At 41.9% G+C, this 24849-nt stretch overlaps 1 protein-coding gene across 3 annotated transcripts in view; it reads right to left on the minus strand.

Moving 5' to 3' along the window:
* The window catches only part of MAP3K20 (mitogen-activated protein kinase kinase kinase 20), a 187435-nt gene that overhangs the window by 122175 nt on the left and 40411 nt on the right, over positions 1-24849 (minus strand). For all 3 annotated transcript variants that reach the window (XM_073646928.1, XM_073646929.1, XM_073646930.1), the window contains exon 3: positions 19036-19123. In XM_073646928.1, the coding sequence (XP_073503029.1) occupies positions 19036-19123 (88 nt within the window). The remainder of the gene's footprint in view (positions 1-19035; positions 19124-24849) is intronic.

The following is a 24849-nucleotide window of genomic DNA, read 5'->3' on the forward strand; positions in this document are numbered from 1 at the left end:
GCAACAGCTCTGGGAGGGTATTCTGTCCTCATGCAAAACAATTGCAGCAGAAACCATCCAAAACCTGACAAATTCAATGGACGAGAGAGTTCAGAAGCTCCTTTAAAACAAGGGGTCCTATGTGCAAATGTAACATCACCTAGAATAAAGTTTTGAGTTGAAAACTGTTTGATTTCAGTTTGTAATAACCTGCTAATGCTTATAATTTCAAAAATGACCATTTTTTTGTTCTTTATTAAAATGAAAAGGTTGAAAACTCTGCTGTGCATAATAATTTGGAACATGCATTTTGAGTGCAGTTTGAGTTTTTTATTTTTTTTTAAATATACTGTTATCATAGGCAGTTTGTACAAAAACCTTTCAATTGTACTCTAATAGTTATTTGAATGGAAAATTACAATGACTGCAATTCATATAGGTAATTTGGGAAAATCTGAGAAAATATTATTTGCATAATAATTTGGAACACAGTGTATATAAAGCAATTAATTCCTCTCTGATGGTCTGTTTTTGATCCACCTTCCAAGCGATCAGTCCTCCACCATTAAGAAGGTTATTTTACAGTCAAGTCCAAATGGAAGTACATGCGGACAAATGACAAGGGCCAGATCCTCCAAATATATAGTGAAAACTGAAAAAAACAGCATATATTAAAAACAAATAAAAAACGTAACAAATAAAACCAAAAGCGCCATTGCACTTGAGAAGGTAGAGGAGGGTAGGTATACACAACACACATTGTTGGCAGGAAGTGGACTTAAAGGAAAGAGGAGAATGATAGAGATTCATTTAGGCCGTCTGGTGATAAAGTTCCCAACATTACGATCCATTTTGCCTCAACTTGTGCCAAAACTTTCCTTAAGTTACCCCCCCCCCCCTTCCCCCGAGCACCCATATGGATCACATCTATTCCATGAATCTTAAGATACCCGGGGTCGCAATTGTGAGCGGCCCCAAAGTGTCTGGGGATTGTCTTGAGTTCAGTGATGTCGGCCGCTGTCCAGGCCGCACCAATGTCCCGCACATGTTCACGCACAAGTACTCGGAGTTCTCTCGATGTCACTCCAATATAAATTAATCAGCAATCACATGTGGCATAGAAGATCACATTACTTGTGCCACAAGAAATGTGATGTCTAATATTAAATTCTCTTTTACCATCCAAGGACATGAACGTACTGCTGCGCAGGACATTGGTGCAGGCACGACAGCGGCTGCAGGGAAAAGTCCCCAAAGTAAGTCCATGGGAGCCAAAGGGATTTTGTCTCGCCGGAACATAATGGCTGGAAACCAAAATGTCTTTTAAGTTATTCGATCGTCTAGGAGTCATAAGGGGATAATCACCAAGGATTGGTCCCAGGGAGGTAACGGTCGTCAAAACGTCCCAGTGTCTCATCATAATTTTCCTCATATTCTCCCATTCGTGGTTGTAAGTAGATATGTAACGAATCTTCTTCTGCCCATCACCAATTTCGCTTTGTCTGTCAGAATATAACAAGTGATTTCTTGGGGTCCATCTTGCTCGATCATAGCCCAGCTTGACACACTTTTTACTATAACCACGTAATTCAAATCTTTTTTTAGATCAGTGGCCTGATGTTCAAATTTAAGGTCTGAAGAGCAGATCCGTCTTGCCCTCAGGAATTGTCCGACCGGGACGGCTCTGATGGTTGCAGGATGGTGTGCTGTCTTTGCATGAATTAGGGAATTGACTGGCATTGGCTTCCTCTGGATGTCAGTCTGGAGGCGCCCGGCGCCATCCACCTCAAGACCGACATCCAGGAACTGAATCTTACGTGTATCAAATTTATATGTCAGTCTAATGCCTCACATGTTTGAGTTCAATTGTGCCATAAAACTCTCGAGCTGCCGCACTGTGCCCCGCCAGAAAAACAGAATATCGTCGATGTAACGGAGCCAGCACAGCACATGGTCCGCGAAATCTGCCTCTCCCATGCGCCCGGGAAGAGGTTGGCATACGAGGGCGGCAGGCCACCCCCATGGCCGTGCCTCGCTTCTGCAAATAAATCATGTCCTTGAATAGAAAGTAGTTGTGTTTAAGTATGAAGTGCAGCAGCTCGAGAATTAGTCCACACAAAGGGCCGCCCAGGTCGGACGCCCCCAGGACGAGACGGACCTCGTCCAGACCAATCATGTGTTCTATACAGGTGTATAGAATAATGCAGTTTGTACTAATTTTTGCAAATATTTACTGGTTTGTACTAATATAATTGCTGAACTCCTCCAAGTGGTGACTGCAGAAAAGCAATTTTTTGCATTTCCATGAGGAGGGAGAATCATTAAGTTATTTGTGCCAAATTTCTGGCAGAAAAAAAAACTGCACATTTTGCCTTAAACTCCTGCTTTGTGCAATTTCTTTTTATGTTATGCAACTCTTACAACTTTTTTTTTTGCGTCTAATATATAGCAATATATTTATTATATAACTTAGAATTATTTGAATTTTCCAAGCAGAGATTATATATGTACACACATATAGATGCCATATAGAGCCAGTTTGAACATAGATGACATTATAATGTCATAATTGTGCTCCCTCACAATGGGCATCACATGGGCAATCTTCTCTTGCATCTGGGCACCACGCTCCTATAGAGAGTGGTCTCAGCTTCCCAGGACTCTTTCGCCACATCCAGGAGTCCTCGAGGGTGTTGTCCATAGAGTAGGAGTGTGGAAGCTTGGGGAACTTCCCTGACCGCGAACAACAGATAGGGAAGCAGACAGTCCCAGTCTCGGCCATCTTTTTCCACTGCTTTCTTCAACATTGCTTTCAAGGTTTTGTTAAACCTCTCGACCAGTCCGTCCGTCTGGGGATGGTACACGGAGATTGTCAGTTGTGCAATCTGCAATGTCTTGCACAATTCCCTCATGACCTTCGACATGAATGGAGTCCCTTGGTCTGTTAGGATCTCCTTAGGCCTTGAAAACATGTGGACTAACTCCCGGTCTATACACCTGGCGGAGGAGTTTCGTAGTGGTACGGCCTCCGGATACCGTGTAGCATAATCTAATACCACCAGGATATACTGATGCCCTCGGGCGGACTTGACCAGAGGCCCCACTAGATCCATTGCTATGCGTTCGAATGGAACCTTGAAGACGGGTAGGGGCACTAGGGGACTGTGGAAGTGGGCCACTGGGGAGGTTATCTGACATGTGGAGCCATGTCTAACACCCTGCGTCTATAGGGCCCTGGCACCAGCAACTGTTCTATTACCTCACCCCTTGGCTTGGTTACTCTGTACAGCAAATCCCCATTCACAGCAAAATGAGGGAACCGAGTGTCAGCCCCCGGTTCCTGAGGCACCCCATTTAACACAGTAACATTTTCAAAGGCCCCTTTCAGAGTTAAATCCCTGGGTTGGGCAGTTCCAAAGTTTCCCTCGGACACCTCCAGCTCAGGGATATTGGCCTCAGGGGATGTTGCCTCATCCTCATCGCCCACAAACACACACATGGGAAACTCATCCCACCATGTTCTGCGGGTAAGTTTCCTTAGCGGCGATCTGACTGTCGTCCGAGCAACCAGGTGTCCCAGCTTTCCCCCACCTTTCCCAGAATAATGCAAAGTCACGTCCAATTATTATGGGATGCAATAGGTCCTTAACGACCGCCACTTCATGAGATGTGGTGCCACAGTCCGTATTTATATTCACCTGGGCCACAGGATAGTTCTTAGCATCCCCATGGATACACCAGACACCCACCACCTTCCCACGAGCCAGTCGATGAGGGAGTGTGGCCCTTGTCAGGGTCACCAAACTTCCTGAGTCCAATAGTCCAGAGACTTGTACCCGTTTAATGACACTGAGCATGCCTGAGGGCCCTCGCCATGTTGAGGAACTGCGCTGCAGGCGGGGTGGGCAAAATAGGAGCAAAGCCGGCCCATGTTGCAGTCCATTGGCTCAGAGTTTATGGGACACCGGGCGGCAATATGGCAAGGGGTATGACATCTCCAACACACTATATTATGGGGTGGGACCTTGGGCAGCAACTCAGACCCCTCGTGAACTCTAGGACGCCCCCCAGGTGTGGCTCTAGCTTCCTTCTTTTGGGTGTCCGCCCCCTTTTGGGAACCCCAGTATTGAGAGGCTACTACCCCTTGTTTTCCCAACGGACTCTCAACCGCCTGGTATCTTTCCACCAATCCCACCAAGTCATCGGCATTATGGGGATCTCCCTGGGCAACCCAGGATTTCACCGACTTCGGGAGAGAGTGTATAAACCTGTCTATAACGACCTTCTCCACCATCTGTGCTGGAGAGGAAGACTCAGGTTGCAACCACTTTGGGGCCAGGTGTAGGAGGTCGAACATCTGGGACCGGGGAGGTTTGTCACTGCAATAGGCCCAGTGGTGCACCGGTTGTGCCCTGACAGTCAGAGTCACTCCCAAGCATTCCAAAATCTCAGTTTTCAACTTAGCGTACTTTTTCGTGTCCTGCAAGGCCAAGTCATAATAGGCCTTCTACGGCTCGCCTGTCAAATATGGCGCCAGTACCTCTGCCCACTGCCCTGAAGGCAATTTCTCCCGCTCTGCCACCCTCTCAAAGACCGTCAGGAACGCCTTAACGTCATCACCTGGGGTCATCTTTTGTAATGCTCTTCTTACCGTCTTCCTGACGTGTGAGTCATCACCTGGATCTGAGGATGTGGCGGTCGTCCTGCCACGGATCTGCTCTGCCAAGATTTCCATTTGTCTTTGCTGCTGTTGGATATGCTACATCAGAAGTTTATTTGTTTCCTGCTGCTGCTCCCGTTGCTGCTGCAGCTGCTCCCGATGCTGCTGCTGCATGCTCTGCTGCATGCTCTGCAGGTACTGCTGCTGGAACTGCGCCTGCTGAGCCTGCTGCTGCTGAAGTTGTTGCTGGTGCTGCGCTTGTTGCGACTGCTGTGCCTGCAACAGATGTTTAAGCAGGTCCTCCATTTTGTCCGGCGACACTTGCTGGCTTATGGCCGACTTCACCCAGGACATATACGTCTTCTTGTAGCAGTCACACTGCCGCTCGGGATCTGTGCCTGTGCTTCTAGCACCAATTGTAGGGATTTTAACTCACTGAGCCATGTTGGAGGTAGGCACAGGTTCACACAGTGATGCAGTCCGTGGGTTCAAACAAACTGCAGCCACCTTACAAGCTCTACTGTTCCACGCTGCCCCAGGTGCTGTTCAGCATATCCAGCTCAGCTGTACCTTGCTGCACCAACACCTCCATTAGGTGCTACACAGCAAGACCTGTGGCTAAGAAAGTCCATCAGGTGAGCCTTAAAGGGAATCTGTCACCCCCTGGAGCTTATCAGACCTCTAATATGGGCATACAGGTGATAGAAATGTAAATCTATACCTACCTGTACATCCCATATTAGAGGTTTGCTTTCTTTGAAATTGGTTTTTATTAATTCAGTTTTCAAATGGTTCCTGTCCAGGGTACACTAAGAAATCCCCCCCTGTCTACTCAATTTCCATATTCCTCCCCTCCTCTGCACGTCACAGGTCCCTGTGATGTGCACTCTTCTCGTTCACATCCCGCGCATGCATCCCTCTAATACGAGACGCGCTTCTTTTTGCTCCCGGCCCCATTTCTCCCTGCAGTGTGACTTCCGCTCCAGTGACCTCCGGTGTGCATAACAACAAGGTTTGCTCCCCACTTCCTCCCGGCATCCTGATAGGAACCATAGTGAATATATGTGTATATGTATATACATACATATATATGTGTATGTAGATATATACCTATGTATGCATATACATATACACGTGTATACATATATACACTATGGTATATATGGGCCCTGTGCCCTGCAGGGAAGGGGAGGAATATGGAAACTGAGTAGACAGGTGGGGATTTCTTAGCGTCCTCCGGATGGGAACCATGTGAAAACTGAGCTAATAAAAAACAATTTCAAAGCAAGCAGACCTCTAATATGGGACGTACAGGTATGTATAGATTTACATTTATATCACCTGTATGCCCATATTAGCGGTCTAATAAGTCCCAGGGGGTGACAGATTCCCTTTAACATGGCCTTTTTATAGTGGATTCACTTAGCAAATTTATTGCAGAAATTTCTAAAAATCCATTATGTATACCTGTATGGGAAAGTAATCTCTACAATTAACTTATTACCATACTCTAAGGCCAGTTGGTGTTTTTTTTTTACAGCGTTTTTTTCTTCTATGATAATGCCATGCCCACATGATGCGTTCCTGATGCATTCCCAATTTGCCGCAATTTTCCAAAAAGGCAGTAAAATTGATAATTTTATATTGTGTTTTTAGAAAACAAAAAAAAATGTACTGCTAATGCATTGTGTGAACTAATGCCTAATGCTGCAGCTACGATGTCTATAGTGAAGTACTAAGGAGGCTACAGAGATTTGATCTCTGGCATTTTTTATACCATTTTTGGGGTCATTGGCATTTTTTTTTTCAAGCAACATGTTATAAGTATGGCATTTTCTTGCAGTTTTTCTCCACTCAAAAAAAAAATGTCACTAATTAAAAAAAAAAAAAAAGACACCAAAAAAGTCCTGTAAAAATTGTCCAATTTCCTCAAGGTGGAGCTTGTTAGAACTTAAAAATGAACTCCTGGAAATTCCTTTGTGTATTCTTGGCGTCTTCATCTTGTATTGACTCTCCAGCTGTCACAGCTTTCATCAGTGCCCTGCCTGACAGGGATCATTTGGTCACAGCAGGAGAGAGCACTTAAAGGGATTGTCATTTTTATATGATCATGTCATCTGCACTAAGGATGACTCGGCTGTGATCGGCTGATCTCCCACTTATAGTCACATCGCTGCAGTCATGTTACTGTCATCGGCATCATGTGGAGTTATGTGAAATAATAAAGGGGAGTTCATACAGTTTTTAACTTTTTCTAAATTAAATTTTTGCCATGAAAGAATAAGTGGATCCTCTGCGCTGCCGATAAAAATCCAAAGGAAGATTCCAGGATTGATAGCGATGCGATTTATTATCAACGCGTTTTGAAGTCATTCGTTCTTCTTCGTCAGGAAAAAACACATATTTTTATACATTTAATATTAAAACAGTAGCCGCAAACCCCAAACATCTTTGGATGATTTTTCCTTGACAGATTAATCCACATATTATACACTTTTTGTATTTTACGCCTCTGCATTATTGAGCAATCTGTTTGCGTTTGCATCACTTTCTATGGTTGAGACACATGACACTGCTTGAAATATTTATAACTTGTTAGCTTATTCTCTTTCTAGTATTGCTGCAAGGAAAATCAGCTAAAGCAGCACTGCAGTGTAAAGCATGAGGATTTGAAAGCAGCAGTGTATATAGAAACTATTTTTTTTTTAAATGCGATTTCACACATCCGTGAAACATGGAGAGCACTTGCATCGGGAGACACAGCCTGACCGCTAGGTCTCCTGACCTCAACTAACTTCCTTATGTATGCCTAAGAAGCTGTTAGCAAAGCTTGTGAGACCCGGAGCTCAGGCAGCGTCATCCATGTTTTACGGATGTCTCAAAGGGACCTTAACTGGAGACGTTGACCATAGCTTTACAAAAAAAAGTATATTTAAGCAAATAGTTGAAAAACAAATCATTTGATGGGCACTTATGAGGAATGCCCAAAATTCTAACTACTGAACATTCGTGCCGAAACGCGTTGGTGTGAATAAAAACCTTTCGGATCTCATCCTTTCCATGAGAGCACACCGCACATCATGCTAACCTCCGCTTTGCCAAACTGCTATCTGGACTATGCTCTCCTCCAACCACAAGGCACATCAGGCTTCTACAGGTCCTCACACAACCCTTACAGGTGAGCGCTACCCATCACCCTCACCTCCATATTGTTCCTTAAGGTACTGCCCTAACTGTGCACATTTGTCCCATCCAGATCTTCTCTATTGAGCATTTTTGATACATCCCTCATTGAGATGAGTATTGGTGCCCACACACATTAGAAGAACGTTGGCTGAACAAGCACATTTCAATAGTACCAGTCAGTTATCTAACGTGCATAGGTGTCATGTCTCGCTCCCAATGACAGATTTTGGATTAGGGATTGGACATGCAGAATGTAACATCCCTGGCGGCGTACTTGCATAGTGCACCACCTCCCACTATGCAAGACCGCAATCTTACCTGTCTGTCCAGTCTGCTATTCCTGCTCCTGTGCATGCTGTTTGCATGTCTCTTGACTGACTGCTTAGGGCGGCGGCCCGGTTACTTCCTGATTCTTATAGCTGCTGTGGGCGCACCCCTAATGCGTCTCCAGCCTATTGCTGTGAGTCACTGGATATTTAAACCCCCTCCACCCAGTAGGAGGGGCCTGAGCAACTCTTATCCTCAGAGGGCTTCTTGCCTCTGATGTGCCAGGTCCCGTTCTGTTTTTCCTGCCTGTCCGCCTTCCTGGAGGCTGTATTCCCAGGCCTGTCTGAACACGCTCCTAGCCTGTTCGTCCCGCCTTCTGGGGGCCGCATACCCAGACCTGTTATCTGTGTCTTCTAGCCTGTTTGTCCGCCATTCTGGGGGCCGCATACCCAGACTCGCTCCTGTATCTCGCTGCAGTGTCAGTTCCTGTCTGAACACTCAGTTCCTGTCTGAACACTCTCCTAGCCTGTTACCTGTTTTCCTCTATGTTTTCCTGCCTGCTCTGCCTGGCTCACCGCTCCGGCGGTTCCTGCCTGCTCTGCCTTGCTCACCGCTCCGGTGGTTCCTGCCTGCTCTGCCTTGCTCACCGCTCCGGCGGTTCCCGCCTGCTCTGCCTTGCTCACCACTCCGGCGGTTCCTTCCTTCTCTGCCTTGCTCACCGCTCCGGCGGTTTCTCCCTGCTCTGCTTGCTCACCGCTCCGGCGGTACCTCTCTGCTCTGCTTGTCTACCGCATCTGCGGTTCTGTTCCTGAATCCCAATCTGTACTGGACCCTATCAAGCCTGTGATCCAACCTGCTAGTACCTCCCCGTCTGCACGCCAGCCATACTTGTCAGTACCCTCCTGTCTGCATACCAGCCGTGCCTGCCAGTATCCTCCTGTCTGCACTCCAGCCGTGCCTGCCAGTGCCCACCTGTCTGCATGCCAGCCGTGCCTGCCAATACCCACCTGTCTGTGTGCCAGCCTAACCTGCCTGTTCCTGTATTCCCCAGTATGGGTCAACAGCCGTGTCCGGGGTCTGGCCTGGAGTAGCACCTGGTCCCTCTGCTCGGCTCCTCCCTGGTGCACGGCGTCGTTAGCCGTAGTGCGACCTTGGTCGGATCGGGTAGATACTTAGTTACGCCCCTCCAGGCACTCTCTGGTTCATGGCACAGTGGAATCACAAATCACGCACACGCCAGTCAGCCCGGGTGTGTGCATAACACAGAATTTCAACATGCCCGATCCTTTGCTATCATGGGATATTAACAGCCACCAGATGGTTATTATTACCTTCCTCCCATTCAGAAGGCATGCACTCTTGGCTGGGCTGAGTGTACATGTGTAAATGTGGAAGTTGGGAGGAATCGACAGCTATTCAAGTAATGATTAATAGGAGTTTGTCAGCACATGATGAGTTGTGAAACCCAGCACAGTACCTCGTAGGAACTTTGACCTAGCAAAAATCATTCCTGTAGAGACCTAATCTGTTGTTTAATTTCCCAGAAATAGTTCTTATTCAAATATGTTAATGAGGTTCTCTGTGTACCCTGGACTTAGAACATTTAGGGGCATTTTTCCATCTACATGTATTTCCGCTATCTCCACCCCCTCTATATTGATTAACAGTGCTGGCATTACACAAGTCAACGCTACCCAAAGACCTACTGATAGGGAATATACATTGTGAGCCCCAATGGGGACAGAGATGATAATGTCTCTAAAGTGCTATGGAATTAATGACGCTATAGAAGTGAGTAAAATAAATAATAAATATATCCATTGAAATGTTGCAAAGAGAAACCTTTCACCTGAAGTCGGTCTGCTTCCCGTACTCCGCATGTGCCAGCACTCTAACCATTGGCGCATGCAGGAGATTTTGATGGAGATGGCGCTTGCTTCGGTAAAGCCAGCAATGCTAATCAAGGAAGAGGAGGTCGGAGATAGCAAGAATACATGGAGGAGGGAAGATGTAGCAAACTACTCGGCCACAGCCAGGGTGCACTAAGGACCTCACTAGCACATAGGAATAAATAAAAATTTCTGGAAAACAAACCAAGAGATTTGAGACCTTAAAGGTATGATTTTTATTAGGGTGAAACAATACCTATAATTTGGCATAGATTCTCATATGTTATAGAGGTTCGAGGTAAAAAAAACACTGTTCTAATATGCGCAGTTCATCAGTCATGGGGGATCCGCTCCTACATGGAGAGGTGTATAGGCTCCGTGAGCAATGTTTTAAGACATGGAGGATCAGCAAGTATTAAACTCTATATCTTCTAAAATGCTTTTCCCTTATGCCAGATCCTAAGCACTACTACTAATATCACCAGTATTAAGGAGAAGTCCGGCCTTAGGTTACAAGTCTGCAATCACTCTATGTGACTGCAGACTTGTGAATCCTCCCATCATGAGAACTGCGCGCAGTGAGGATTCTCCGGTGCCAGGAGCGGGTGGTCATGTGACTGCACGTATGTGATTTGCCTATTTCCGACCACATTCCGACTAGACTGTTAATACATTTGTATTGAGCGAGGCAGCGCACATCTAGTCGTCAAGTGACTGCATGTATGCAAATCACATACTTGTGGTCACATGGCTGCTGCCCCTAGTGATGGCACCGGAGAATCCTTACAGCACGCAGTACATGCAATGCGAGGATTCCCAAATCTGCAGTCACTCTATGCAGCTTAAGACTTCTTTAACTTTTTACTATTGTGTATCTTTGATTCAGTGGCTTAAAAAAATCATAACCATGAAATAAAGATAAGCGTCTTTATAGTCCAGGGACTCTGCGAGGCCTATGCTTATATCAGCATTGTTTACTTACTGCTAATCAGCTCAGCTGGAACATATTGCTGGTTATCTGCTCTATCAGTAAACTAATATTAACCTGGAAGTTCTCCTGAGGAAGCAATAACAGATAAAAAAAGACCTCCGAGTACCAATGATGAATTATATAAAGAAAAAAATAGATAAATCACCAGTTTTCTTAGAATTAAATTGACATTTTGGATGGTACGGAATATGGAGAACACAGGAAAAGAGGTTACAATTTAATTACATTTGCCACCAGAGATGTAGGACACTAATAAGGCGACTAAAATATAGAGCTTTTTACAGTAGTTTAAGGATATATTCACACATCATGTTTTTTTTCAGCGTTTTTTGATGCTGTTTTTATGCAAATTTTCAGCTGCGTTTTGCAGTACCAGCAAAGTCTATGAGAAACCAGAATTCTCTGTTCACACATCATGGTTTTTTTTGTTCAGGATTTTGTGCTTTGCATGTGTTTTTTTGGAAAATAGAGCATGTCACTTCTTTTAGCGTTTTTTCACACATAGGAAGTAATGGTTGGTGAAAAAAACGCATCAAAATTTGTATCAGCGTTATTTCAGCGTTTTTAATGCCAAAATAGAATGGGGATCTTTTTTTCACAGAACTTTATGTACATGCATAAATAGAGACAGAAGGACAGTGAAAAAAACGCTGAAAAATGCACCAAAAAACGCATCAAAAAAGCACCAAAACTGCAAGAAAAATCCTGAACAAACTGCCCCTGAAGATCAGGCTTTGCTGCAGAAAATTGACGCCAAAAAAAAAACATGATGTGTGAACATAGCCTAATATTGGTAACCAATCCTCAGGATTGGGGGTCAAAACAGCTTACAAGATAGAAGAAGAAAGAAAAGTGTTACAAATAGGGTTGAGCGAGTATGTTCTGTCCGAGTATGCTCGGGCGAGCACAGAGTAGATACAGCTGCTCGGTGATGTGTTTAAATCGCTCCCGTGTGCATGATTTGCAACTGTTTGATAGTTTTATTACATGGGAGGAATGTGTAAGAAATAGACATTCTTCACATGTAATAAAACTGTCAAACAGTTGCAAATCATGAACACGGGAGCGATTCAACCATATCACCGAGCAGCTATAACTACTCGGAGCTTGGCCCGAGCATACTCAGCGAAAGGGTTAATAGAACATACTCGCTCATCACTAATTACAAACACTGCCGCACCCTGGATTCACTCATTCTGCAATCTATTATGTACAGTGGCACATAGAGGTTGTAGAAACTAAATAGTAGAACATTTTGTAATAAAACTTACTGTATAATGGATTTTTAGTTAAAGATGTATTTATTAAAGTAAAAAAAAATGACTGTGAAGGTGTCAAAATTATTTAAAATAAAAAACCACTACCAATGGTTTAGAATTAAGAATCTTGCACTACTTTAGTTTCTGTTTGTCTCTCTTATTTTTTTGTCAAACAGAACCATAGAAGTGATTAGATTGCATTGATTTATGAATTGTTTTCATCTTATCGGCAGCCAAGAGAAGCTAAATGGAACCAAAGGTGCAAGGACCTCTGCTAAGTGCTGCAACCCTTTTCTTCTAATGGCGCAAGGCCATCCAGTGATGACAACTTGTAACAAGTTTGTGACAGAAGTGAATTATAACTGTTCGAACACTGGGAGCTCAACCCCATTAATAAAAAACAAATTGGTTGGCAGATTTCCCTCAGTACACAATAGTTGTGTTTTGAGTAATATAATGTATATACGTGATGGGCAAAATAATTGTGACACACCTTTTTATCATTGACTTTCAGGTTTTTCATTCAGTCCCATTGCCACAGATAAAATCCAGCACCCCGCCATACTGTCTGCCTCTACTAACATGTGTGACAGAAAGAGCTCACTGATACAAGCGCAGTCCTGTACTAGGACTTCACCGCTGTCAGTTTATGGAATTTCTTCGCTCCTGAATCTTCCATCACCTGTGAGTGATATTATTGAGAAGTGGAAGGAATCGCAAGAAACTCAGCCACGAAGTGGAGACCACGTAAGGTTACAGAGAGGGGTCAACGAGTGCTGAGGAGCAGAGAGCAGAAAAGTCACCAATACTGCGGACTCCATAACTGCAGATTCTAAACCTCCTCTGGTGTTAACATCAGCACAAACACTGCGCCCCCCTCCGGGAGCTTCATGGCTGAGCAGCAGCATGCAGCCTTACATCACCAAGCACAATGCAATGAGTTTGATGGAGTGGTGTAAAGCCGCCACCACTGGAGTCTGCCGAAATAGAAATGTGCTCTGTGCAGCGACAAATTCCTCTTAATTCGGCAGGCTAATGGATACATCTTGAATTGGTGAATGTCAGGAGAATGTTACCTGCCTCACTGCATTGTGCCAACTGTAAAGTTTGAAAGAGGAGAGATAATGTTATGGACTTGTTTTTTAGGGGTTGGTCTGGGCCTCTTAGTTCTTGTGAAAGGAAATCTTAATGCTTCAAACTATAAGACATTTTGGACAATTGTATGTTTCCAACTTTGCGGGAACAGTTTGGAGAAGGCCCTTTTCTGTTCCAGCATGACTGTGCCCCAGTGCTCAAAGCAAGGTCCATAAAGACATGGATGGTGGAGCTTGGTGTGCAAAAACCTGACTGGCCACACAGAGCCCGGACCTCAACCCCATTTGTGATTAACTAGAACAGAGATTGCAAGGCAGGTCCTCTCGTCCAACACCAATGTCTGACGTCACAAATGCTATGTGAATGGTCAAAAATTTGCAAAGACGCCTCCAAAATCCTGTAGAAAGGATTCCTAGAAGAGTGCTGCAAAAAAGGGAAGGGGGCAACTCCATATTAATGCCCACAGATTTAGAACGCAATGTAATTTGCACTTGTATTGCACAATGTATTACAAATACTTCGATTGAGTTTGTTACTATATTGTATAATTATTGCTCATTATTTTTGCATTATTATATTACGTTGGTATTATTTTTTATATTATTATGTTTATTTTATCAGAAAATTACAGTTTGAACCATGCAGGACAGATTTTTGGTTGTCTTGTTTATTACAACTTCACCTAGTAAAACAGAGTACAAGACAAGAGCGAGGAAACACAGCCCTGACTGTTGAGTGTGACTGACGATTCTGCTAGCGCCACGTCAACCAGTCTAAAAATAATATATACGGTAAAATATGTACAAGTATGGAGGAACGTAAAACCTGTGAACCTACAAGGACGTCAGTGGATATTTAGAGAAGAAAAGGAGAAACAAAAACTGCCAAAGAGTTATGACGCCCAATCTGGACAACAGGAGACAGAAGAGGAGATGTTAAATAAATAGACATATAATAACAAAGGGAAATATCAGCTCTCCACAACGCGCGCTGCCACGATTCATCAGTCTGCAGTCACACAGAATTTCTACAGACTTGTAATTTCAGCCACTTTAAAATCATCTTGTCCCAAATGTAGGATTTGCCTATAACAACACTTAGCAGCACTGTTTTTTTCTTTTATTGGGATCTAATAGGTAACGTTTCTCCTTGTGGAGAGTGACAAGCCAGACCTGGCATGTCAGAGTGAGAAGACTTATAAGCCATGCATGCTCCTCTGGGAAATTAAATATGCAAATTGCCTCTTCAGAGAGGAAGAGAAGTCGAACTCTAGTGCTACCTTTATTGAATTTCCTAAAGGAGCAAGCATGGCGTACAAGTCTCCTCACTCTGACATGCCAGGCATTGCTTGTCATTCTGCACAAGGAGAAACATTACCCCTTAGATCCCAGTCTTAACCCTCTCACCTAGCCAAATCAGATCTCATACTTTGCACTGATGAGAGGCAATACCCCGGAAACACAGTGTCTGCAAATTGAGATTCTGGTTTGGCTTTTATTCTAAGTCATATGTCAAGGCTCGTTAAAGGGTCGATATTGACTTTTAGGATTGCTACTTCCAATAGGTGGTACGAGAGTTCTAGTCCTCCTCTTCTGTGAAGAGGCAATTTCTGTTTATTATACTATTTGAAAATAAACAGAGTGACCATACTGATTTCTACAGGTAACACCAATACATAAATATATCCTTTTATACAGGGTGGTCCAAAAGTAGGTGGCCAGAAAATAATAACATTTATTTTGATTTATATATAAAATTATATTTACTAACACAAGCATAACATTGACAATTAACTTTTATTCTGAACAATAATACAAAAGCCCTTAAATTTTATCAACGCAGGTGCTCAAACTGTTTTCCATTACAATTTGCACAGCTTTGAAGTCGGCCTCTTACGCTTCAACAAGTTTTTTTGCACAAGTCTCTTTGGGTATTAATTTCTTGAAATGCATCTCTTATGTCATTTTTCACATCACTAACACTTTTTGGTTTTCGACTATAAACTTTGTCCTTGAATACTCCCCAAAAGAAAAAATCCATTGGGGTCAAGTCTGGTGAACGTGCCGGCCAATTAAGCGGGCCTCTTCAGCCAATCCATTTATTAGGAAATGTTTCATCAAGATACTCGCGCACCACTCTTGAATAATGTGGAGGGGCCCCATCTTGTTGGAAATAAAGGTCATTTGAATTAGGCTGTTGCTGTAACTGGGGAACAACTTGATTCATTAGAATTTCGAGATACTTTTCTCCTGTGACTGTTCCATCAAAAAATATTGGTCCTAAAACACCAAACCTTGAAATACCACCCCAAACATTGACACCAGGCTCATTTAGTTCTTGCTCTAATGTTAAATGCATGTTCTGATTATACCAGTAAATACAATTATGTCTATTAATATGGCCGGATAATTTCAAAGAAGCTTCATCACTCCACATAATGTTATCTAAAATTACTGGATTTTCTTCAATTTCGTTAAGCATAATCTCACTAAATTGTAGCCGTCTGTCTGGACCATCCTCCAATAAACCATGAATTAGACGTGGATGATAAGCTTTCCACCCAATAGATTTCAGGATTCGCATGATAGAAGCTCGTGAAATTCCCAATTCCAGAGAGGCTCTTCTGGGGACTTTTTTGGACTCTGAACAAATGTTTCAGAAACAAGTTGTTTATTATCTTCTGCACAGACCGTTTTGGGTCGACCAGTTTTTGGAGCATTAAGGATTGAGCCAGTGGCATTTGTCACGAATGCGGTAAATGGTTTGTCTCTTTGGGGCTTGCGTACCAAATGTTTCAACCCAATTTGCTCTAACGGTTTCAGCATTTTGAGATTTCCAATACTCTGTTAAAATCTATTTTCTTTGTTCTGTATTTAAATTATTTGCCATTATGTGATATCTGAATTATCTGAAAAGAAAACAGATTTGGGGGAGATCTATCTGTGAAAACTAGATCTGTGAAACTGGCTCAGTTGCCCTTAGCAACCAATCAGATTCCACCTTTCATTTTCCAAAGAGTCTGCGAGGAATGAAAAGTGGAATCTGATTGGTTGCTAAGGGCAACTGAGCCAGTTTCACTTTACACCATGTTTGATAAATCTCCCCCTTCATAACCTTATTACACTTTCTGTCCACCTACTTTTGGACCACCCTTTATATACATATGAACAGTCGGGACCCAGGTCCTGCCCTGCCCTTATCTATTTTTATGTCTGTTAATACATTGCGAGGTGAGCTACAAGAGTTAGGTACTGTCCCGATTGGGTCACCTTGTCGCGGTGGGATGTTACGTTTTTTTGATCAAAACAGTGTTAACTGAGTGCCCTATGTTATTTACATGCACTATTACTATTTATTTACTTATTACACATTATTTGCTAATTTTGTTTTTATCTTAGGTGCTACAACGACATTTTGCAGCAATTCTTTTTCTTTTTATTACACTATTAGAAAATAAATTGAGTGACAATACTGATTTCTACAGGTAACACCAATACATAAATGTATCCTACCCAGCCTTATATACATATATAAACTAACATGGATATGCACACAGAATACAGTCTTCCTGTAAGTACTTAATTGTCTTATGGGTAATTCACTGTAATACCATGTAATAACCAGCTGAAACATTTCTATCCACTCGCTGGGAAGAAAAAGCAAACTGAGAAGTAGTAATACCTCTGTTATTTTTCAGAAAATGCCAGAAAATGATATTTATCTACAGGGTTAGGGGAATACATGGTACATTAATAAGCAAAGGGATTAGGGGAGTTACATTGCGTAAACGACCTCCACTTTTTTGTAATGTCTACCAGACAAATCAAGCAAGTTGCAGTTATCTGATGTGTTAGTCTTTTATGCTTCATCATGCATGCAAGGATTATTAATGGAGAAATTATGAATCTTACTGTTAAATGAAAAGATCTTGTTATATTCTCGACACCTAAAGAGCATCAGTCGCTTTAGTTGTTTTTTATTTCACAAATGAATAGAATATATGAAAATAAGAAACACTGTAATATATCTTATCAGAGAAATCTGCTTCTTTCTCCTCCTGGACTGATCATTCTCTCTCAATTCATGGGTAAAATCAGTATTCAGTAAGACAGATGTTCACATTATTGAGATAGGAGATGGCAGTTGGTGCCCATAACATTCTATGTCAAGGGGAGGAGCTAGAGGCAGACACAGACATTCTGCTGCAAGTTCTCCTGAAACAACAGTCACAGTTCTCCATAGAACTATATAAGCACCAACTGCCATCTATACATTTATAAAATATTCTCAGGATATTCTATAAATGAGTAAGAGGTACTGATTCCTCTGCGACCTAAGCTAGTGGAAGAACAAGGATCCCCTGTTCACCAATTTCCAGACAGCACAATGCGTCTTTCTCCATTCAGGTCTACAGTAGCTATGGAAAGAGCCAAGGCAGGTACATTATGTTGAAATGTATAGAGCATGCAGCTGCCAGGAATTGGGCAATTTGAGTCATCAAAATCTTGCAACTATTATTTTTATCTATTTTGACTTATTTAGTTAGCTTTTAGTCTCGTTATTAAAGGCACTTTCCAGGACATATATATATGATGACCTATCCCAGGAAGAGGTCATCAATATAAGTTCAGGAGGGGTCTAACACCTGGCATCTGCAGTTATTATTTTTATGCTGATCAGTGGGGGTGCCTGCCCCAAACTGTTCTGTAATTGATGACCTATTGTCATTACATAACTCCCGAAAACCTTCTTTAACCCCTTCCTGACATCTGCTGTACATGTACGGAGCAAGTCGGTAGCAAAGATATTCACAGGATGAGTCCGTCCCATACCCAAAAAATAATAGCTGTAACACACAGCCAGGACCTGCCTCTAACAGCCGCGAGTGGAGCTCTGCACATGACTGTTGACCTGTTAAATGCCGCGACAAACTCTGACAATGCCATTAGCAGCTTCATTCTGTTCGCCCATCAGCTCCTCCGTGATATGATCGCGGGTCACCAATGGGATGCTATGACAGCTGTGGGTCTGTTGAAGACCTCCATGGAACCTGGGCTTCAAACGAGACCATGATCTTTGCTATATACAGCAATTCCGTGGTATTGCTGTATATAGCACAAGAGATCTGATGATTACAGGTTCAAGTCCCCTGAAGGGACTAATAAATACAGTAACAAGTAAAAAAAAAACCTTTTAATAATATGAAAAAAACAAATAAAAAAAACATAAAAATTATAATCAACCCTCTTTTCCCCCCATTAAAAATTAAGATAATAAACAAATAAGAAAAATACGTATATTTTTTATCGCCGTGTCCATAAAATTCCGATCTATCAAAATATAAAACTAATTAACCCCAACTATAAACACCATAAAAAAAATCCCAAAATTCAAAACACCAAATTTGCAGTGTTTTGGTCGCCAAAAATTGTGGTAAGAAACAATCAAAATTATATATTGATCCCAAATGGTATAAATAAGAACTTTGTCTCACCTTGTAATAAATAAGCCCTCAGTCTCAAAAAATGGCGACACAACCCAAAAATGTATTTTTACAAATTAACAATTTTTTTTCAAAACTGTAAATTCCCAGCCATTTTTTAAAGAAAGATTTTTTCGTTTTTATTTAAGAATGACAAATGTTTTACACATTTTTGGCTGTGATACAATTAATTGATATATTTGCAGAAACAAAAGTTTTATTCTTACCTGTAACAATACAATAATTTGGAGGTTCAAGTACGGCTCCATAAAATTGGATGATATTTCTGTGGCTGAGCATGCTAAGTATCTCTGCCTGTAAACAGAAAGAAAACCAGAGATGACGACAATGTTCGTAACATGACAGAGTTACAATTTGAAACAAAACAGTCCTGACTTATCACATATCAGGCTCCGGCTACACATAGCATCAAAACCGCACATGGTCACACTGCAAACTACTGCAGCTTTGCAAAGAGGTTTTCAGCTGTACATCTGAATAAGTAAAGTATATTAAACCATAAAAGCCACATAAATGGATCACTCCCTCTTTCTTCCTACCATTCACTCAATAGATATTATTTAACTGAGAACTTGTAAGTTAGTTTTCAACAAGCTAAAGAAGTTATATTACTATAAGGAGATAGGTAAGAGTTTTTTTCCCCAGCTTAAAAATGCAGAAAAGTATCTAAATCTGTATGGATGCTTTCTCATAAATATTTTATTTTTATTGTCTTGCTCAGCTCTGTGCAGCACAGTTATTTTAATGCTGACAGGGCTCTTGGCTGGGTTCAATTACCAACAGAACATGCAGCGAAGCTCATGGTTTTTTGTGCTGCGTTCACTCATCCATGTATCACAGTCCGTTATTCACGAATTAGCTCCAGCTTTCCTGAACCAAACTCAAGTCATACAGTACAGACCAAAAGTTTGGACACACCTTCTCATTTAAAGATTTTTCTGTATTTTCATGACTATGAAAATTGTACATTCACACTGAAGGCATCAAAACTATGAATTACCACATGTGGAATTATATACTTAACAAAAAAGTGTGAAACAACTGAAATATGTCTTATATTCTAGGCTCTTCAAAGTAGCCACCTTTTGCTTTGATGACTGCTTTGCACACTCTTGGCATTCTCTTGATGAGCTTCAAGAGGTAGTCACCGGAAATGGTCTTCCAACAATCTTGAAGGAGTTCCCAGAGATTCTTAGCACTTGTTGGCCCTTTTGCCTTCACTCTGCGGTCCAGCTCACCCCAAACCATCTCGATTGGGTTCAGGTCTGGTGACTGTGGAGGCCAAGTCATCTGGCGTAGCACCCCATCACTCTCCTTCTTGGTCAAATAGCCCTTACACAGCCCGGAGGTGTGTCCAAACTTTTGGTCTGTACTGTATATGAGGATGTCAAGTTCAGATCAGGAGACCCAAAGCCAGTCCGGTCTGTGCATTGCGGTCCATACTCGGCCTTAGGGCTCGCTCACACGACCGTATAAATCAGATGAGTGCAATCCAATAAAAAAAAAGGCATCACACTAGGACCAATGTAATTCAATGAGGTGGAGCAAATCTACTTATTTTTTCTCAGCTGTATTTGACGTCAGTAAAAAACTGCAGCATGCTGCGATTTGACTCCAAAATTGGATGGGTGCGAGAAAAAAATTGGACGCCATACGGATCATCAGTACGGCATCCGATTTTTGAGACATTACAATTCTGTAATATGGGAAACTGTAAATGGTCCTGTAAAAGATTAATAGCTGATGAGTAAAAAACGGATTACGCACAGAGAGAACATGGATGACAAGTGAGAAAAAAAATCATCTCACTCTCCTGGATGAGAAGGGGACCGATTTTTTATACGATCGTGTGACCCCATCCTTAGGCTACATTCACACATCCGTGTGACACAAACACTGATCCGTGTCTCCGGTCCTTGAGACTCAGAGCATGTCCTATTCTCATCACTACTGTGGATCAGTCTCAGGCATTAAAGTCTAGGGATCCAAGTAAAGCGGATGAAACACGGAAGATATACTTTGCACTTCAGTGTTCCTTCTGTGTTTCATCCGTTTTTCACTGAACCGTTGCTAAAAATCAATGGATAAAAAAAGTCAATCAGTCTACCTGCCTCAATTTAAAAAAAATGGATGCCAAAAAAAACCAGGTGCAACACATACACTAATCAGAGGCAAAATTGATGCCACTCACATGAAAAATGGTCTGTTTTTCATGGCTGTACAATTTCACATGGATGTGTTAATGTAGCTTTAGGCTCAATATTGCAACGACTAAATACAGGATAAAGCACCACTCCAGCGATGTTGTTTTTTATTTCAGCCCTGGAGTGGTGTCTCTAATCTAAGTTCCCTGATCCTAGTCTTATACTCAGCAGCTGCAGTCTTCAGCTCTTCCCTGCGCCGCTCCGGTCCAGTGCCATCTTGTGACAGCAATTTCTGATTGACTGGAAGCCAGAGGTAACGATCACAAGCTCTCAATGCAAGTCTTCTGGCCTTGTTCATGCTCTCATAGACTTAGTAGTGACCACCGGCTTGTCAGGAGCGATCCGGCAGGTCACATGCTGCTGGAGACCGATCGAAGCGGTGCCAAAAAATGATGAAGACAATGGCTGTTAAGTATAAGACTGGGGGCAGGGAACTTAGATTAGTAGCACCTCTCCAGCGCTGCAATAAAAAAAAAAACTGCCGGAGTGCTTTAAATTAAGCAACGCAGTTACAAAGTTTCAAAACTTTTATGCAGAATATAAATCGCACATGTCAGCAATATCCACATTTTATGAACAAATTTGTATTAGAGTTGAAAAAAAAAATATTTACATTTCGAGTGATTTTTCTTCCTCATTTACGACAATATAGATGTGACAGCTCACACGTTTAAGTGGACACAATATTAAAGTTTACACCATAGACTAAACAATGTCTTTGTTAAGTATTTTCTTACATAAACCGCTCACTCGCATGTTTAGTAAATGTCTCGTAAACAGTCACATATATGCTTTACGGTTTCAAGTCCACCATGTACAAAGCAGTGCTTGATGTTCCTACGATGAGAACAAGGAGAAAACACACTGCAAGGAAATCATGTCACTGCTCTTCATTATCCAACTCCACAGTAAGGCTATGTGCACACAGTTTTATGAGTTGTTTGAACCAGGTCCAAACAGAATAACGTATGAAAAATTGCTTAAGAAATTCTTAAAACATTCTTCCTATTCATTTCTGTTGCTGTTCATGGGTTCGGTATTTTGAACATCTTTTTCCACATCAGGTTTTTGGTGGAAAATAAGAAAAGTTCATGTCACTTCTTTGAAGCAAATCCTGATGAAATCCACTCCAAACTAAGCACTGTCCAATCAAAAGGCTGCAAAAAAATGCTTCAAATGCTTTATTTCCAAGCGCTTTACACTTGAAATCTCATGGTTTACGAACACCTCAAAAAATAAAAACCTCTGTATACACATACAGTGTACAGCCGATCTTAATGGGGTTAGGATTTGATCTAAAAATGATTATTAAGCCACAAATCAAACTATGTATTGTGATAATATTTCTATAATTATCTCACTTCCTTTTACTTATACATAAGAAAAAGATCAGATGTTGCTGGTACAAAAGGAAATCCAAGCAGAATACATGCCTTCTGAATGGGGAGAGGGGAGTACGCTGTTGCCAGATGTCCTTAAGAACAAAAATCGTTCATGTTGAAAACCAACATGTCACTGGAAAAAAGTCTAGACACCAACATACGCATTAGAAGGTCATCTGACCACGCTAAAATCAGTAGACAGCGCATTCTACATGCAGATTTCTAAACTGAAATACACAACTTTTCGCATCCAAAATCCACACATATTTTCTGCACTTATTCTTGCATTTTTATTTTTTTGTTGCAGAAACCAACCAAAAACACAACAAAACAATGCCCTATCTGCAGTTGAACCTTAGGATTTAGGGTCCTCCTTAAAATTAATGGGCAAAATTTATATAAAAATGGGGCGTTTCCACAACAGAAACATGCAGTGGATTTAAAAACACAACAAATGCCAATTTCTGCACAATTTCCAGACACAAAAAAAATGTAGCATTTGTATGAAATTAAGTTAAAACTCATCCACTTTACTGGTATTATAAATTGCTGTAAATTTTACATGCATAAAATCCACACCAAATCCCCAACCTTGGACCTGATTGTGATAACTTATTATTCCCTCTTGCAAATCTTGGTTCAAAACATATCTAAGCAAAAATTGCTGTAATTTTTCGCCTTCTGTAACAATCCCCCTGATTTTTTTTAGAAAGGTGGGTTAGGCTTAGAAAAAAGGGGCATTAACAACCACTGTGCAACAAATTTACTATCCAAATTATTTCGTAAATCTAAGCCAACTTATAGCTGGCTTTATCTTCATTTTCAAAGTTCATTAAGGAGTGTGAGGCTTTCAATACATTTACTCTATTTTGGATTTTTGTTCAAGACTGGATTGTGAAAATCCAATATTGACAAATTCACTCTCACATACTTAGAGACAAGGTGGGGATCTAACACTGTCCTATATAATGGCCTATAGGGTAACAGTAAATATAAGTAATATCACGATTCCTCCGCTCAGTAAGTGACTGTTTTGCTGCCCTATAGAATCTGGGTCATGCTGAGCTGCTGGTGTTTTGATTGACAGCTCGGCCATCCAATCTAGTAATGGGCGTGCTAAGCTGTTGGTACTTTGATTGACAGCTCGGCCGTCCAATCTGTGACTGGGAGGTGCTGGGCTTTCTCTAGGTGTTCTCTGCTCTGGAGATTGCCAAGTTACTTAGCTGAGCTGTCTGCCTCTGATTCCTGCCAGATGTAGTTTGTGCTTCCTGGTGAGTGTTTGCTTGATTCTGTTGTGCTGAGTTCTGATCTTCCACTGTCTGACCCTTTGGACCATGTTCTGACTATCCCTTGGTCTAGTCCTTTTGCTTTGATACACTATCTCCTGGTATTTTGACCCCGGACCGTGACCTGACTTATGCCTTTGTCTTTCCTCTTGATTTTCTACGTGCTCTCTTGGCACTGATCCTGGAACCTTTGACTTCTCTGCCTCATGGTCTGTCAGTGAGTAGTGACTAGCATCAAAAGTAACTTATTAAGAGGAGTATTGTAATAGTAACAGCAAAGTAACAGGATCTCCAAAACAAAGACTGCAAAAAGAACCAATATAGCACCTGTCATATGACCCTCATAATAGTAACTAGAGGACGCCTAAAAATACAGGGCGAGTATGCCAATATTAATCCAAATGAAAAAAGCCATCAATGAAGCTTGACTCTGGACATGAATCCGAGGCCGAAGTCGTGTAATAACCTTATCTCCTCACCATGCTCCTCAAGTCTTGGGCACCTGATAATGTGGTGCAACCAGGTAAACCCCTCACATGGTAGATCCAACATAGGTTTGTCCCACACACTTAATGGACAACCGAAAACAATATCATCAAGAAGTACAAGAAACTACAGAAAACAATAAAACCTAAAAGAAAAAACCTGGCTTATTCTTTGGAGGTGATATACAGACCATGGTTCAAGTCTCGAAAAAGTTCCCAAATAAACTTGTGAATTACCCGGAGAATCTTCCTGTTGTTTCATGGGTTCCGAAGCTTTTACGGAGAAGCGATCAAAAAATTGGAGCCCAGGGAATAATCTAACAAGCGAGTGCTATGTTACATGTGCATTAGCAACTTTGTGTGTGCATTTTCCATAAGGATATGAATCAAACCCCAGGTGTCAGATGCTTCATGCGAGCTTTTAGACATACTTCTAAAGTGCAGCGGATCCTGGGGTGGTAGTGCTGTTCTGTGACCTCTCTTACTATAGTTTATGTAGTTAGAAAAACCATTTCCTTTGATTGCAATCGTTCAAAACAGCAAAGTAACTTTTCTGATTTATGTCAGATCTTTTACTTTGTCTTTGATGTCACTGAAGAGGGAAAAAATGAGCTCTGGAAAGCCTTCGCTTCACGCAACTACTTTAACATTTGTTTTCAGGAT

The sequence above is a fragment of the Phyllobates terribilis genome, unplaced genomic scaffold (genome assembly GCF_046119375.1).
Source record: "Phyllobates terribilis strain yellow unplaced genomic scaffold, ASM4611937v1 Scaffold_9__5_contigs__length_417890890, whole genome shotgun sequence".
Lineage (NCBI taxonomy): Eukaryota > Metazoa > Chordata > Amphibia > Anura > Dendrobatidae > Phyllobates > Phyllobates terribilis.